Below are 12,550 nucleotides of genomic sequence, written 5' to 3' on the forward strand. Positions count from 1 at the left end.
CGCCACATCCAGCTCACGCCCCTCGCCGGCCCCACCGCCACCTCTCTCCACCACCTCCCAACAGCATTATAATTTATAATCTCATCTCGTTACCTACCTTCTCTACCATTTGTTTATAACTTCTATTATATCTTTTCATCTTCCAAGCCTATTTACCTTTATGCCCTCGAGCTCGACTCGACCGATCGTGTCAACTATCAATCCATTCAAATTATCTATACAAATAAATAGAGAAAAAGAATTTCATAATTAGAGAGAAATGAGTCAACACGAGGGTCGACCCGAGTCAATGCCCGAACCCGCTGACTAAGTCAAACTCAATGCACTAGCTGTTCGTTCTTGACTCAATACTACCCCAACATTTTGCTCACCCACCCACCACTTAAATAATAATAAACATTTAATTAATTAAAAAAAACTAAATTACAAAGCTAAATCATAAACTTTTGTCTTTTATTTAAAAAATATTTTTATTCTTTTAAAATTGACAATAATATCCTTTCACCCTTCGTAAAACTTTTCAAAACTATTGTTAAGGTAGAAATTCTTTGATATTAGACGAAAATTGGAATTCGGTCACTATTTTACGTCCAAATTTTCGTTCAAAATTTCAAAGAATTCCTTCTTCGTAAATAGCTTTGAAACGTTTAGACAGAGTATAAGAATAATATAATAATTTTGAAAGAATAATAATATTTTTTTAAATAAAAAGTCAAAATTTAGGGATTTTGTTTTTGTAATTTAGGGGAAGAGAAAAACTTACACAAACTTCAAGGTCAGAAAGGTAAAATCCTAACCGTAGCAGAGTCCGTTTCCGTCGGGTCCAAATCCAAGTGATCCTCTGGGTGGTCACGTGGAAAGCTCGTGACACCGGAGAGCGGTTTTAATTTTCTTTACCGTACACGATATCAGATTATTCACTGTCTCCACCGACTCCACCGTCAGCTTATCCGTGGGTAAACTGTTCACCAATATCTGAAACGCCACCGTCAACAGGCTCCCACCGCCACAATCCTCCGCCGCCGGTACCACCGCGAACCCCGACGGTAGTAGAGCCACGTAGGCCGAGTCTCCGCCGTTCATCACCACCTGCATTGCCGGAATATCCACCGGCGCGTACACTACAAGCGACCCAGATGCATCGGAGCAGGTCTCTTGGAGAATCAGCATACTGCTCTGGTTTGGATTTAGAGACTGCTGGAAGAAAAGAAATTTTGTGTCAGAAAATCTGACAAACCGGCCTGAGGCTTTGACTTTTTGTAAGATTTTTTTTTATTATTATTTTTTAATTTAAAACGATGATGATATGATTTCAAGAGTCAGATCAAAAGGCTGGAGGAGCACAGATATTTCTAAATTCTGAATTCTGTCGCCATAGATAGTTCCAAATTCTATATTCGTCAAGATTTTTTTAAAACTTTTTTTTCTTCTTCTGATGATCATACCCCATTAGTGGGGTTGGAATTATGAAATTTATTATTTGAATTTTGAAGAGGGTAGAGAGAGAAAATACGGTGGCACGGAGGAGAGAGACGGCGTTGGCATGGTGATGGTGATGGGCTTTGGGGATATGGAGCATTTCCTGCATGGGGCCGCCGTTGGACAGAATGTCCCATTCGCTCCTCAGTCGCTCATCACGAAGAAACTCAAACACTCTCTCTGCTGTCGCCGCCACCCACACCGACGTTGCTGCACTCAGCACCGTCCCTGGCGGCTCCCCTGGATCCTCCACGCTCTTCCTTGTCATCACTCTCACATCCTCTCCAACATTGTTATTGCCCGTGTTCAGCTTGTTCCATTTGTACACCGTTGATGCGCATACTCCTGTGCAGAAATTTGCTGTCATCCGCTGCGCTAGCTTCACCATGCTCCGCCGTCCGTCGGCGGATATCCCTACAAACAAAACAATTCATTATAACTCAACCGAAAAAGGGAAAAAAGAGAAAACTCCAATATTTACCGGACTGGTCAGATGGGGAGGAGAGGAGGGTGGCGAGGGCTTCAGATTGGCGCTGGAGGGTGGCGATCCACCGTCGCGCGCCAAAGCCAAGGCCGGAGCGGACAAGGGGTCGGTACAGCTCATGAATTTGGCTTTCATCGTATTCAGAATGCTCAACCCAAGTAACCTAATATAAACCATTTTCAGAATAACGAATCAAAATAAAGGAATTTGGTTGTAAAAATGACAACCTTGGAGTAGCCATTGGGCATGTCGTGGATGAGGCAGCCGGAGGGGAGTCTCCGGCACGGCGGAGAGGAAGTATCGGTAATGGGATCGATGGAGACGTCAACAACCGCCCAAACGCCTTCGGCATGCTGCTTGCAGAAGCGGAGGAAATTTAATTGTCTCACCGGAACCATGGGAGACAGAATTTGAAGCTCCGCATGCATCTAGATTCGTGTTTTACATACAACTATTAATTATTTAAATTATTCTTAAATCACATACCAAATTATAAATAATCAATTACCAATTGAAGAGCGCCGTTTCGGGTTCCTCCCATTCCGCCGGAGATTACGTCGGTGGTAGTCGCCGTCGCAATCAAGTTCGGAAACATCTCCACCCACCGGTTCTATTTGTGCAAACATTAACAATAGCGTAAATAATAATATAATTAATTAGACCACTAAACCTTACTTACACAATGCTAAGCTTAACTAATTAGACCACTAAACCTGATTTTCGGGTTTTGTAATGAAAACTGAAATCACCCAACCGAGTTGAGTTGAACTCGAACCGGTTTGGTTTTTTACTGTAATTTTACGAAAGGTGAAGGGTAATATCGTAATTTCATTAAATATAGGGACTAGAGAGGAGGATGGACTCACAGCCTCCATTAGAGTGTCGAGGAGAGCAGAAGAGTGGAGGAAGAGGAGAGCAGATTCTCTGGAAGCTTCAGAAACGAAGCCACCAAAACAACCGCCGCTGAACATTCTCGAATATTCTTCTTCGTTCAGTTTTTCTCCAATCCACAGTGGTTCTTCCCCGTTCGCCATTTTCACAAGCTCATCCATGGCCGCCAAGGCCATTTCCAAATACACGCATCTCTCCATCATCATCATTCCACCTCCATATTCCTCCAATGACGGTGATACTGGAACCGGCCTCCCCACGAATTTTCCGGCTAGAGCGCACACCCGGTCCAATTCGTCCTTCAATCGAGCGTTTTCGATTCGGAGTTGCTGTTCTTCTAAGGAGATTTCTCCGATGATAGCCGGTCCGCCGCAGTTTGAGCAGATTGGGCTTCTCATCGCCTCTCGAATCGCCATGTTCTCTGTTCGGAGCTTCTCGTTCTCGTGTCTTAGTAATGTGTTTTCATGGCGTTCCAGTTGCGTCTGTAAATTTTCTCAATCAGAAATGGAATTGAAAACAACCAGGAACGTTTTGTTCTATTGATTTGGGGGTTTTTTCTGACCTTCATTTGAGTTCGACGATTTTGAAACCAGAATTTAACTTGTTTTATTTCTAAAGACAGTCTTCTACTGAGCTCCAATCTTTGTTTCTCATCAGGATGAGGACACTCCTTGAACATACTGATTCAAATCAAAGCGTGATTTCTCAAAGTCATTTGAATTCAGTCGCTGAAACTATCATACAAAAAAGGAAAAACATCTCTATGAATCGAACAAGAGTTTTAATCTTACGCTTCGAGTTCTTGGATTTGTTGCGGAGTGTGACGGTGGTACCGCTTCTTCTTCCTAGGATTATCGCCGACAGCGGCGTCCAGATCGTCGCCAGAACCACCGCCGCCGTCCATGTTATCACTACCAGATCTGCTGTCCGTGGCCTCTTCCTCTCTTCTCCTCCTCCTCACATTCTCCTCAAAACCAGCATCCGCCGAAATCATCTCCCCGGCGCCGAAACCATCGATATTAGTCTAAACAAAAAGAAAATCAGACGAAAACTCGAAATACAGATTTGAAAAGAAAGATTTAGCGAAGAAAACAAAAAAAAGGAAAGAACAGTACAAGAGCGAGAGAGAGTCTAGGGGAAGAGAACATGGATTTGGAGAAAGAAGACTGAGTAACAAGACGTGGGTGAGCAATTGCACCGGAGGCCATAAGAGTGCCGTGTCCACCGCCGATGCCGCCGCCGTGAGCACTACTAGAGTCGAATCGTGGTGCGGAACTCATGAAGAAAGCGGAGATTCAGATCGAGGCCGTGAACTGAAGAAGAAGAAGAAGAAGAAGAAGAAGAAGAAGAAGAGATCAATAAATAATCATAAGAAGAAGAAGAAGAAGAAGGAAATGGAAAGAAGAGTTAGGCAACCCATTATGATTGGGAATGGAGTGATTGTCCTCTGTTGGAGGAGAACAATGGCGAAGCGTGCATGAAAGGGGGAGGGAAAAAGCTTGAGGAAGAAGAAAGAGAAACCCTAAAATTGGGAGAAAATGGATAAAGGGAGAGAGAGATGTGGAGTACTTGAAGCCTTTCTTTCTTCTTCTCTCTCTCCGTCTGTAATTTTTGCAGTGTAAAAAAGGATTACAGTTCAAGTCACCATCTCCCTGTTAAATGTCAGTAAAAAAAAAAAAAAAAAAGTTATTTAATCCCACAATCTACCTTTTAGTATAGTATACGGTCGTCTAACTTGATACAGACAACCAGGAGGTTTGCCTAGAAGCAGCCACCCTTAAAAGAGTGCGTAATAGCTCACTGATCGAGTGCTCTTGCGCCGAAGATGAACGGGACTAAGCGATTTGCCGAAGCTGTGGGATGTAAAAATACATCAGTAGGGGAGCGTTCCGCCTTAGAGGGAAGCACCCGCGCGAGCAGTGGTGGACGAAGCGGAAGCGAGAATGTCGGCTTGAGTAACGCAAACATTGGTGAGAATCCATTGGTGAGAATCCAATGCCCTGAAAACCTAAGGGTTCCTCCGCAAGGTTCATCCACGGAGGGTGAGTCAGGGCCTAAGATCAGGCCGAAAGGCGTAGTCGATAGACAACAGGTGAATATTCTTGTACTACCCCTTGTTGGTCCCGAGGGATACATCACTAACATTAGTTATAAACATTAAATATTCTTAATTTTTGTTATAATACTCTCACAAATAGAGTTGGGTCCAGTTGCAACAAAAAAAGAAGTCAACCCATGAACTAACCCAATTTTTATTTTTTATTTGTTTTTTAAAATTCAACCTAACCCAACTGAAAATAAATAAATAAATATATATATATATATATAAACCAGTATAGACCGGTCATCTAGTCATATGAATACCCTTCCTTAACCCGTTGAGAAGTTAATTGATAAGAACAAACGTGTGTGGAAGACAACATCGTAAAGATTTGCTTTACCATACTTTATTATTTAAATTACAAATTCAGTTCAAGATAGTAATATATATTTTTTTTAGTACAATAAATATAAAAATTCAAACTCAAATTTCAAATAAATGAATATTCAATTAATTTGGAGGTATAAATAAATATTGGCTTGCAATAAATATAATTCTTTTAAAATATGTTAATGAGAAGGTTTAAATAATAAACTTTGAATGGAAAATTTAATAAATAAATAAACTAATTAATTCTCATGATTTGTGGGAGGATACAGATCAGTAACTGAACAGTAACCTTGTTTTTAATATTAAAGATTAAAATAACAAATAATTAATTAGCATCTAATCATTAAATCTACATTGTTATTATTATTAATTAATAAAACTTAATAAATGATGAAAACCCTCATTTTTTTTTAATTATCCGTGAAAATAAATTTTATTTTAGGGACTTTATTTTAATTTCTATGTAGTTGAAGAGTTTAGAAAAAACAAAAAGATTACTTGCAATTTGATGGGGAGTGGTCTGTTGATCCAATTTTCATTTTCATTAATATTTGCTTTTTTTTATTATTATTTGTTTAACCTTTTTTCCCTAATAACCTTTGTAATTATTATTATTATCTATATATATATATAGATATATATAGAGAGAATGGTAAGTTAAGTTAAAGCCCATACTTTGTACCAGATCTAAGGTATGAAGGATAGCAACATGGCATGGGGAGGGAGAAATTATTTGCATTTAAATAAATAAATAATTTTAAGAGATGTCAGTCTCAAACGTTTAATTTTGTGTCTGGATTTATTCAACGTTTTTTAAAAACTCATGGACATATAAAGCACAAAATCAAACATTTAAGATCCCGCTAGACATAAAATGATTTTTTTATATTTATTAGATTAGTTCATTAAAAAATTTCTAAATATTATAGGGACCTATTGGAGACTGAATGGTAAGTTGAGAGACTTATTAGATATTTTTTAAAGTACAGGGGCTAGAAAGACGCAAATGAGAAAATTGAGGGACTAAACTTGTAATTTCATCGTAAATAAAACTCATCATTTTCTAGTATCCCATTGGAAAAGTTGCTAAAGAAGACGTTTCATATCAATTTTCTATTTTGAGAACATTTGTACAGAGACTAAATAACACAAATGAGAAAGTTGAAGGACTAAACTTGTTATTTCACCTAAATAAAATCCGTCATTTTGAAAAAGTTGCTAAAGAACGCGTTTTTTTGTATGAATCAATAGAACATTAAAATGGACATACCTTAAGCCAATCATCCATTCATTCCCCACTGTATGAAGCTTAAAACACAAAGCTCTATAGTGCTCTGCGAAACTTTTACCAAACAAAAATTGTATGCAACATTAATGAACAAAAAAAAAATAAGGCAAGGATCATGTTAGGAATCACAACCTCCAAAATGGTATGATATTGTCGACTTCGAGCATAAACTCTCATAGTTTTCCTTTTAGTTTTCCCAAAAAAACTTTATACCAATGAGGATGTATTCCTTACTAATAAACTCACGATCGACCCTTGGTTAGCCAATGTGGGACCCATTTCCCAATAATCATCAACCGATCAGAATGAAATAAATAGGAAAGCTTATGAATCAAAATAGGATCGTAAAGGGCAGTATGGTAATTATACATGTACATGATAAAAGGGAATAAAGAAACATACCAGGTGAGTTTAAAAACACCCCATATGTGAATTCTTTATTTGGATTGCCTCCATTTCCCACCGTAAAAGAACACGTAACTTTATGTTACCAAAAGCCCTATAAATAAAGTTACTGCAGAAGGAAAGAATATAGCAAATACAGGAAGTTGGCAATGGTGACCAGATTAGCGGCTAACCTTTGGAATTTTCAGAACTAGAACCAACAATATATCCATTTCTTTCTTCTTTTCTTCATCTTCTAATCTTTCACTTACTATATTGACTTAAAATATGCATCCAAAAAGGAATATCTGCATCACTACGATATAACCATATCATTTCTATGTTCAAGGTAGCTTCCAAAAGCTTTTGGTTGCAACAAGAATGTTTTCTCTTGCTTGTGATCCAGGTTCTTTTTCGTGTATCGTGGCAGTCCATCTTATCGCTCGAGCTATGCGGATTACCCTTTCGATAACTTCAGGATGGTCCCTAATCACTACTGTTCCTTCTGGACGTAAGATGCGGTCCACTTCGACTATTAGATCAACAAGGTTGCATCTACAAGGAGCCAAAATATTCACTTTACTTGGATTGATTATAAAGCTCTATATTCTTCATTCTAAGCTTAATTATAACATGATATTCAAAAACTTGAAGTAAAAGTTCACTTAAAATCAACCTCTAAATATTTCAATACTATTCTTCGGATTAGCTTTGGATATTAGAATTAATATAATGTTAATATCCTGTTCTTGGTTTTTGTGCCAAAGGCCTTCGTTTTCAAGGTTTGGACTGATAAACGAACTTAGAGGTAAAAGACAAGGGAAAAAATGAAGCAGCAGAATGTGAAATAACTGAGAAGATGCAAACAAAGAATATATTCATGGTTGAAAATAACAATACGTACCTGTTCTTGTCGGAACCTGGATATATAACGAGTGATTCAATTCCAGATACGTGGATAAAATCATAGGAACGAGGATATGTTGAGAAAGGCTCGCACCTGAAACCATCAAATGTTATTGCACATATAAACAATGCATTTGATACTCCCTAGTTGTGAGGGTACCTGCATATTGGCCTCCTCTCAAAAAGAAGTAAACAAACTTGACTACTTCCACTAGAAAATGTTAAAATATCATCGCTAGTCCGATAGGCTCAAGTCCAATAATTGTAAAAATATCATCACTAGCTCATCAGGGTCAAGCTCAATAATTGTATGAGCTCATTGTATACTTATTTTAGTAAAATGATTTACATATTTTAAGAATAAAGATTGAGATTCCCCCCACCTTACGTATGTTTTCATCCAGAAAGAAATACAAAGTAGAGAGTGCAGTAGTTTCTACAGAGTGTTATGTGATCTCTTTTCGATTGGTGTTAATAAAGAGTGCGAGTGTTTTCACACTGGTGCTAGTGAAGATGGACAAGGAAAATTAACAGCAGCAGGACCACGATAAAGAATTAAAGCAAAAATTTGAAACTCACCAGTCATGGTAGACTCCAATTAAGCCTCTGTCATATATTGCAGCCAAAGTGGGTGCCTTGTGAGAAGGAACAACATTCATCACCCAAACTGGGTCAGATTTTATGGCGGCAGCAAAGCCTCCAAAAAAGCCATTCATATCCATCACATTGCGTACTGCTGGGGTCCCCAGCTTCAGTTTTAAAGATTTTTTGTAATAAGAAACCCTCCTTTCCCACCGCCGAGAGTCGGCCTCGAACACGTCGAGACCATTTTTCACAAATCCAGCTCTTGGAGGAGTTTTTGCTAGCCTATCTGGCCATTTTGGAATCGTCCCAACGGAGAGCTCTTCCTTGGCAGAAGACATCCAGCTAACACATCTATTTAATTTCACATACCTGCAAAAATACGAATTCATATCAAAGATCCACTTATTTATGGATTATTACGAGTTTTCCATACACCAATAAGTCAAGTTCAAAATGGGATTTCTAACAGTAATTACCATGCACGATTTGGATCATCAGATTCACTACACAATCCAAGGCCAAATTCATTTTGATTAGGAAAACATGAATCTCTAGCAGGCTTTTTCCAGATGACGGTATTTCCATCCACAGCAATTAACTCATAACATAATGCTCTTGCAACACTCTGAAGATCTGACCATTCCTTGTCTTGTTTGGGCCATTGTACAGGAGGTCCAGATATGACCAAAAACCCCCCTGGGCGAAGTAAGCGATCAACTTCGATAAAATAAGTAGCATCTGCAAAACCAAATTTTATGATTAGAAGAAAAATCTCCACATTGTAATGTTGTTGGTAAAGAAAGAAGAGTCGAGAAAAATAGTGAGCTATCAACTTCATGTTTAAAAGCCAATATAAACAACTGAAATATTCTAGGAGAGCTCCAATTCCTCGTTATCTAAATCAATTATAAAATGAAAACAAAAGAATCTTAATATTTTTATATCATATAATATGGGTTTATCTTTCCTGAAACAAAGCAGTAATTTTTCATCATCCAGTGATTATTATAAAAAGAAGACATTAACATCCCCTACGAGCCCACAAAAACACAAACAAGCTAGATTTAATTTAAGCTGATTAAGATCATTAAAACTCACTGTATGCAGTAAATGGAATTAAACAACGTGAACAATGCACCAAATCAAACGAGAATGCTGGAAAAGGGAGTTTCTGAGTTCCAAGCATAGCAACAAATGCTGGAACGCCTCTTTCCAAGGCAAATTGTATCTGTGCTTTATGAGAGTCTCTTGGAGCAAAAGACACAGTCAGAATGTCCTCGGCAAGCATATACCCACCAAAACTAGCAACCTACAAAGAGCATCAAATTTGTGATCTCTATATCAAAATTTAAAACTGTAAACAAAATTTCGATATGGGGCAGTAAGGAAAAAAGGATTGCTCTTACCCCACAGCCCATATCAAGGGCAGTCCTCAGAGTGCCCCCCTTTATAGGAATGTATTGTCCAAGTTTCTCAATATATTGCACTGCACCATCTGGAAACATGGTACCACCGCCTGGAAAAATGAAATATGGGCCTTCCTGTTTCATCCATCCTTGATGTCCTTTCCTGTCTGCAATCTTATTGTGAGGCATGTTGCTGTGCCATATCTGCACAGTGCGTGTAAACAAACGAAACTTATAAATTGACATAAGCATCGATATGAACTCGATACTACACTCTGCACCAAGGTGCCATTTAGAAGCAAATGAGTTTTCTTTTTCTTTTAGCGTGCTGGTGGTGGGAAGTTATTTGTGCACATTATTACAGTCAAACAAAGAGAAATAAGCTAATGTTAAGGAACAATACTCTGGGTCCATAAGAAAATTTAACTGAAGCTTTCTTCTTCATTGAAAGGTTCAATATTATTTCTTCTCAAAGATAAGTATAATTAAAGTTGCCTGAAACCAGTCATAATCTATATCTTGTAACATTAGTCATTAATTCATTTCTCAATTTCCTTTTCTTTTCTCTGAAACTTTATATTTACAGATATTAATCCAATTCAAGATCATATAATCAAGATCTGAGTTTGTGGGAAGAATAAATAGGAAAAACTAGCAGTAGAGACTTTCTTTAGTGTCAATTCATAGATTGAACAAGTCACACATACACCCTAGTACATGCTCCCCGAACCTCGATCTCCTCCCACGCATACTATAAATCAGAGACCAGTTCTTGGAACCAAGAGAAAAGATTCTAAGTACTCAAAGAACATTAACAACCTAACATAAGATGAAAAATTCAGCTGGCTCTCAATCTTTTTACTTATTCCACCCCCTCCCCTAACTCATTTAAATTTACTAGTTCAGAAGTCTTCACCCGGTTACCTCCACTACCAACCACTCCACAGTTCATATGCAACTTGTTGCTAATTCATAACTGGCCTACTTAAGTCGTTCACACTCCATGGGAACAGAGATTGCACACAATATGCTAATTATGCCATGGAAATTGCAACTAATTTTCGGTTCTCAATCTCCACTTCGGTAAGAGCCAACAAAATTTTACCAAAACATACTCAGAAAGAGCCATTGTACATCTCTAGTCTAAGAAACGGAAGTTACAACTCGTTGACAAGCAAGAATCATAGAACTAAAGATTTCATAAATTTTCAAACAAAGCAATGATTAGAGAAAGCTGCATACCTTGTGCAAGCTCTCCGGCCATTGTACAGGTATCTTATACTCATCAGGCGGTGGAATTAAGCAGAGCGGCGTCTCATCGGGGGGCGGGCAATGTCGCTCCCTATAGTAGTTCATCTCCCTACTCAATTGGCTATTTCGCCTCGGATCCTCACAAGGCATGTGATCCACAGCGTCGGCAGGACAGGCTTCAATAGCCTGCTTCTGCCCTGCCTCAACCAGCTCAATAATCCGCTGACGCTGCCGTGGATCGGCATTAGAAAGCAGCAAAGTCTGTCGGCCAGAAGCAGCAAGCGAGTCACCAAGCCGAGTGAAAACGAGAAGAAAGAACAAAAACACCAAACCAAAAATCGCCGCAGAAACAATATCAAGGAGTCGCCATTGCCGCCCGTTTCTCTTGGAAGCCGGCAAGTTAACGTGACCCATGGTTGCAGCAATCTGGATCTGATATCAATCAAACATCTGACGAACAAAGCTCGCGGGAACTGGAAATGGAAAGTTGTAGCTCAAATTGAGCTAGAAAAAACACAGAAAACAAAGTTGAGATTGAATAAGATTGAAAGTAATTGAAGAGGAAGATTAAGGCTCAGCTTGGAGTGGGTATCCACACTCGAATCTCGCTCTCTTGGAGCTTCCACGCTTCTGAACAAAGGTCTTACTCTTACCTCAATATTTAATGGCCGATGATTTTCCTAACACGTATTAGTACTTAATTATGATATTATGTGGGAGATAAAAGTAAATTAACGAGCGGGAAAAATTTTAATCCGCCTTTAAATTGATTTTTTTTTTTTTAAACTAACCAATTAAATTATATTGAATTTTGCTTAATGGTGATGAATTATTGTTAAATTTAATGTTTTTGGTCTAAGAACGTGTCCTCGATCCCTATTGATACAAGGAGTTGCCTGATGATCCCAAGGTACATTTGATTGTTAACTCTTTGCTGCGTCGTTGCCGCCGCTGTTTCTAGGACCGATTGATGTCTCACCAGCATAGGTACCTACATACATAGTGTGGTGTTGGTAGCAACCCTAGGTACATTTGGTTGTTAACTCCTTGCGTCGTTACCACTGTTTCTAGGACCGATTGATGTCTCACCTGCATAAGTACCTACATACATAGTGTAGTGTTGGTGGCACATCCAACATAGCATTCAGACTCATGTGCCTTACAGAATCAGAGATCTTCGAGCCTATTGTGTATGATTAGCCAACTTTGCGCTGGCAAAAGGATTAGACGTCCCCCCATACTACGGTTCTCTGCAGCCTGAACCCGTTGCCACATTAGGTTAGGGACCCTTCCGGTCCTTAATGTCATTTCCACCTTCCTCTTATATATTACTAGCAATCCCTCAAATGAGCCAGTGACTTAGTGACTTACCCGTACATCAATTATTCTTATGAAACAACCACGTACTTGATCTTACTACGTTCATTCATAAGGAAAATGATACG

The 12,550-nt window shown here is 38.7% G+C and overlaps 2 protein-coding genes across 5 annotated transcripts; both read right to left on the minus strand.

Annotated features, from left to right (window-relative positions):
• Positions 1 to 229: 229 nt before the first annotated feature.
• On the minus strand, positions 230 to 4,420 carry LOC111431879 (homeobox-leucine zipper protein ANTHOCYANINLESS 2-like). 4 transcript variants are annotated; one of them, XM_023068597.1, is made up of 10 exons: positions 4,271 to 4,420; positions 3,970 to 4,167; positions 3,646 to 3,878; positions 3,417 to 3,534; positions 2,830 to 3,336; positions 2,472 to 2,573; positions 2,191 to 2,391; positions 1,961 to 2,126; positions 1,514 to 1,893; positions 230 to 1,194 (listed from the first exon to the last, which is right to left on the minus strand). In XM_023068597.1, exons 2-10 carry the CDS (start codon positions 4,132 to 4,134, stop codon positions 850 to 852), a joined length of 2,217 nt encoding a protein of 738 aa, XP_022924365.1. In that variant the 5' UTR covers positions 4,135 to 4,167; positions 4,271 to 4,420; the 3' UTR covers positions 230 to 849. The 4 variants fall into 4 exon arrangements, with proteins under 4 accessions (XP_022924365.1, XP_022924364.1, XP_022924366.1 ...); XM_023068596.1 differs by having other exon boundaries at positions 230 to 1,197; XM_023068598.1 differs by lacking the exon at positions 4,271 to 4,420 and having other exon boundaries at positions 230 to 1,197; positions 4,053 to 4,167.
• Positions 4,421 to 6,879: 2,459 nt separating this feature from the next.
• LOC111431882 (probable methyltransferase PMT13) lies at positions 6,880 to 11,775 on the minus strand. Its single transcript, XM_023068601.1, has 7 exons — positions 11,097 to 11,775; positions 9,855 to 10,058; positions 9,547 to 9,757; positions 8,925 to 9,186; positions 8,443 to 8,817; positions 7,862 to 7,957; positions 6,880 to 7,512 (listed from the first exon to the last, which is right to left on the minus strand). The coding sequence occupies exons 1-7, from the start codon at positions 11,517 to 11,519 to the stop codon at positions 7,302 to 7,304; spliced, it is 1,782 nt and encodes a 593-aa protein (XP_022924369.1). The 5' UTR covers positions 11,520 to 11,775; the 3' UTR covers positions 6,880 to 7,301.
• Positions 11,776 to 12,550: the final 775 nt, after the last annotated feature.

Source organism: Cucurbita moschata, unplaced genomic scaffold (genome assembly GCF_002738365.1).
Source record: "Cucurbita moschata cultivar Rifu unplaced genomic scaffold, Cmos_1.0 Cmo_Scf00037, whole genome shotgun sequence".
Classification (NCBI taxonomy): domain Eukaryota; kingdom Viridiplantae; phylum Streptophyta; class Magnoliopsida; order Cucurbitales; family Cucurbitaceae; genus Cucurbita; species Cucurbita moschata.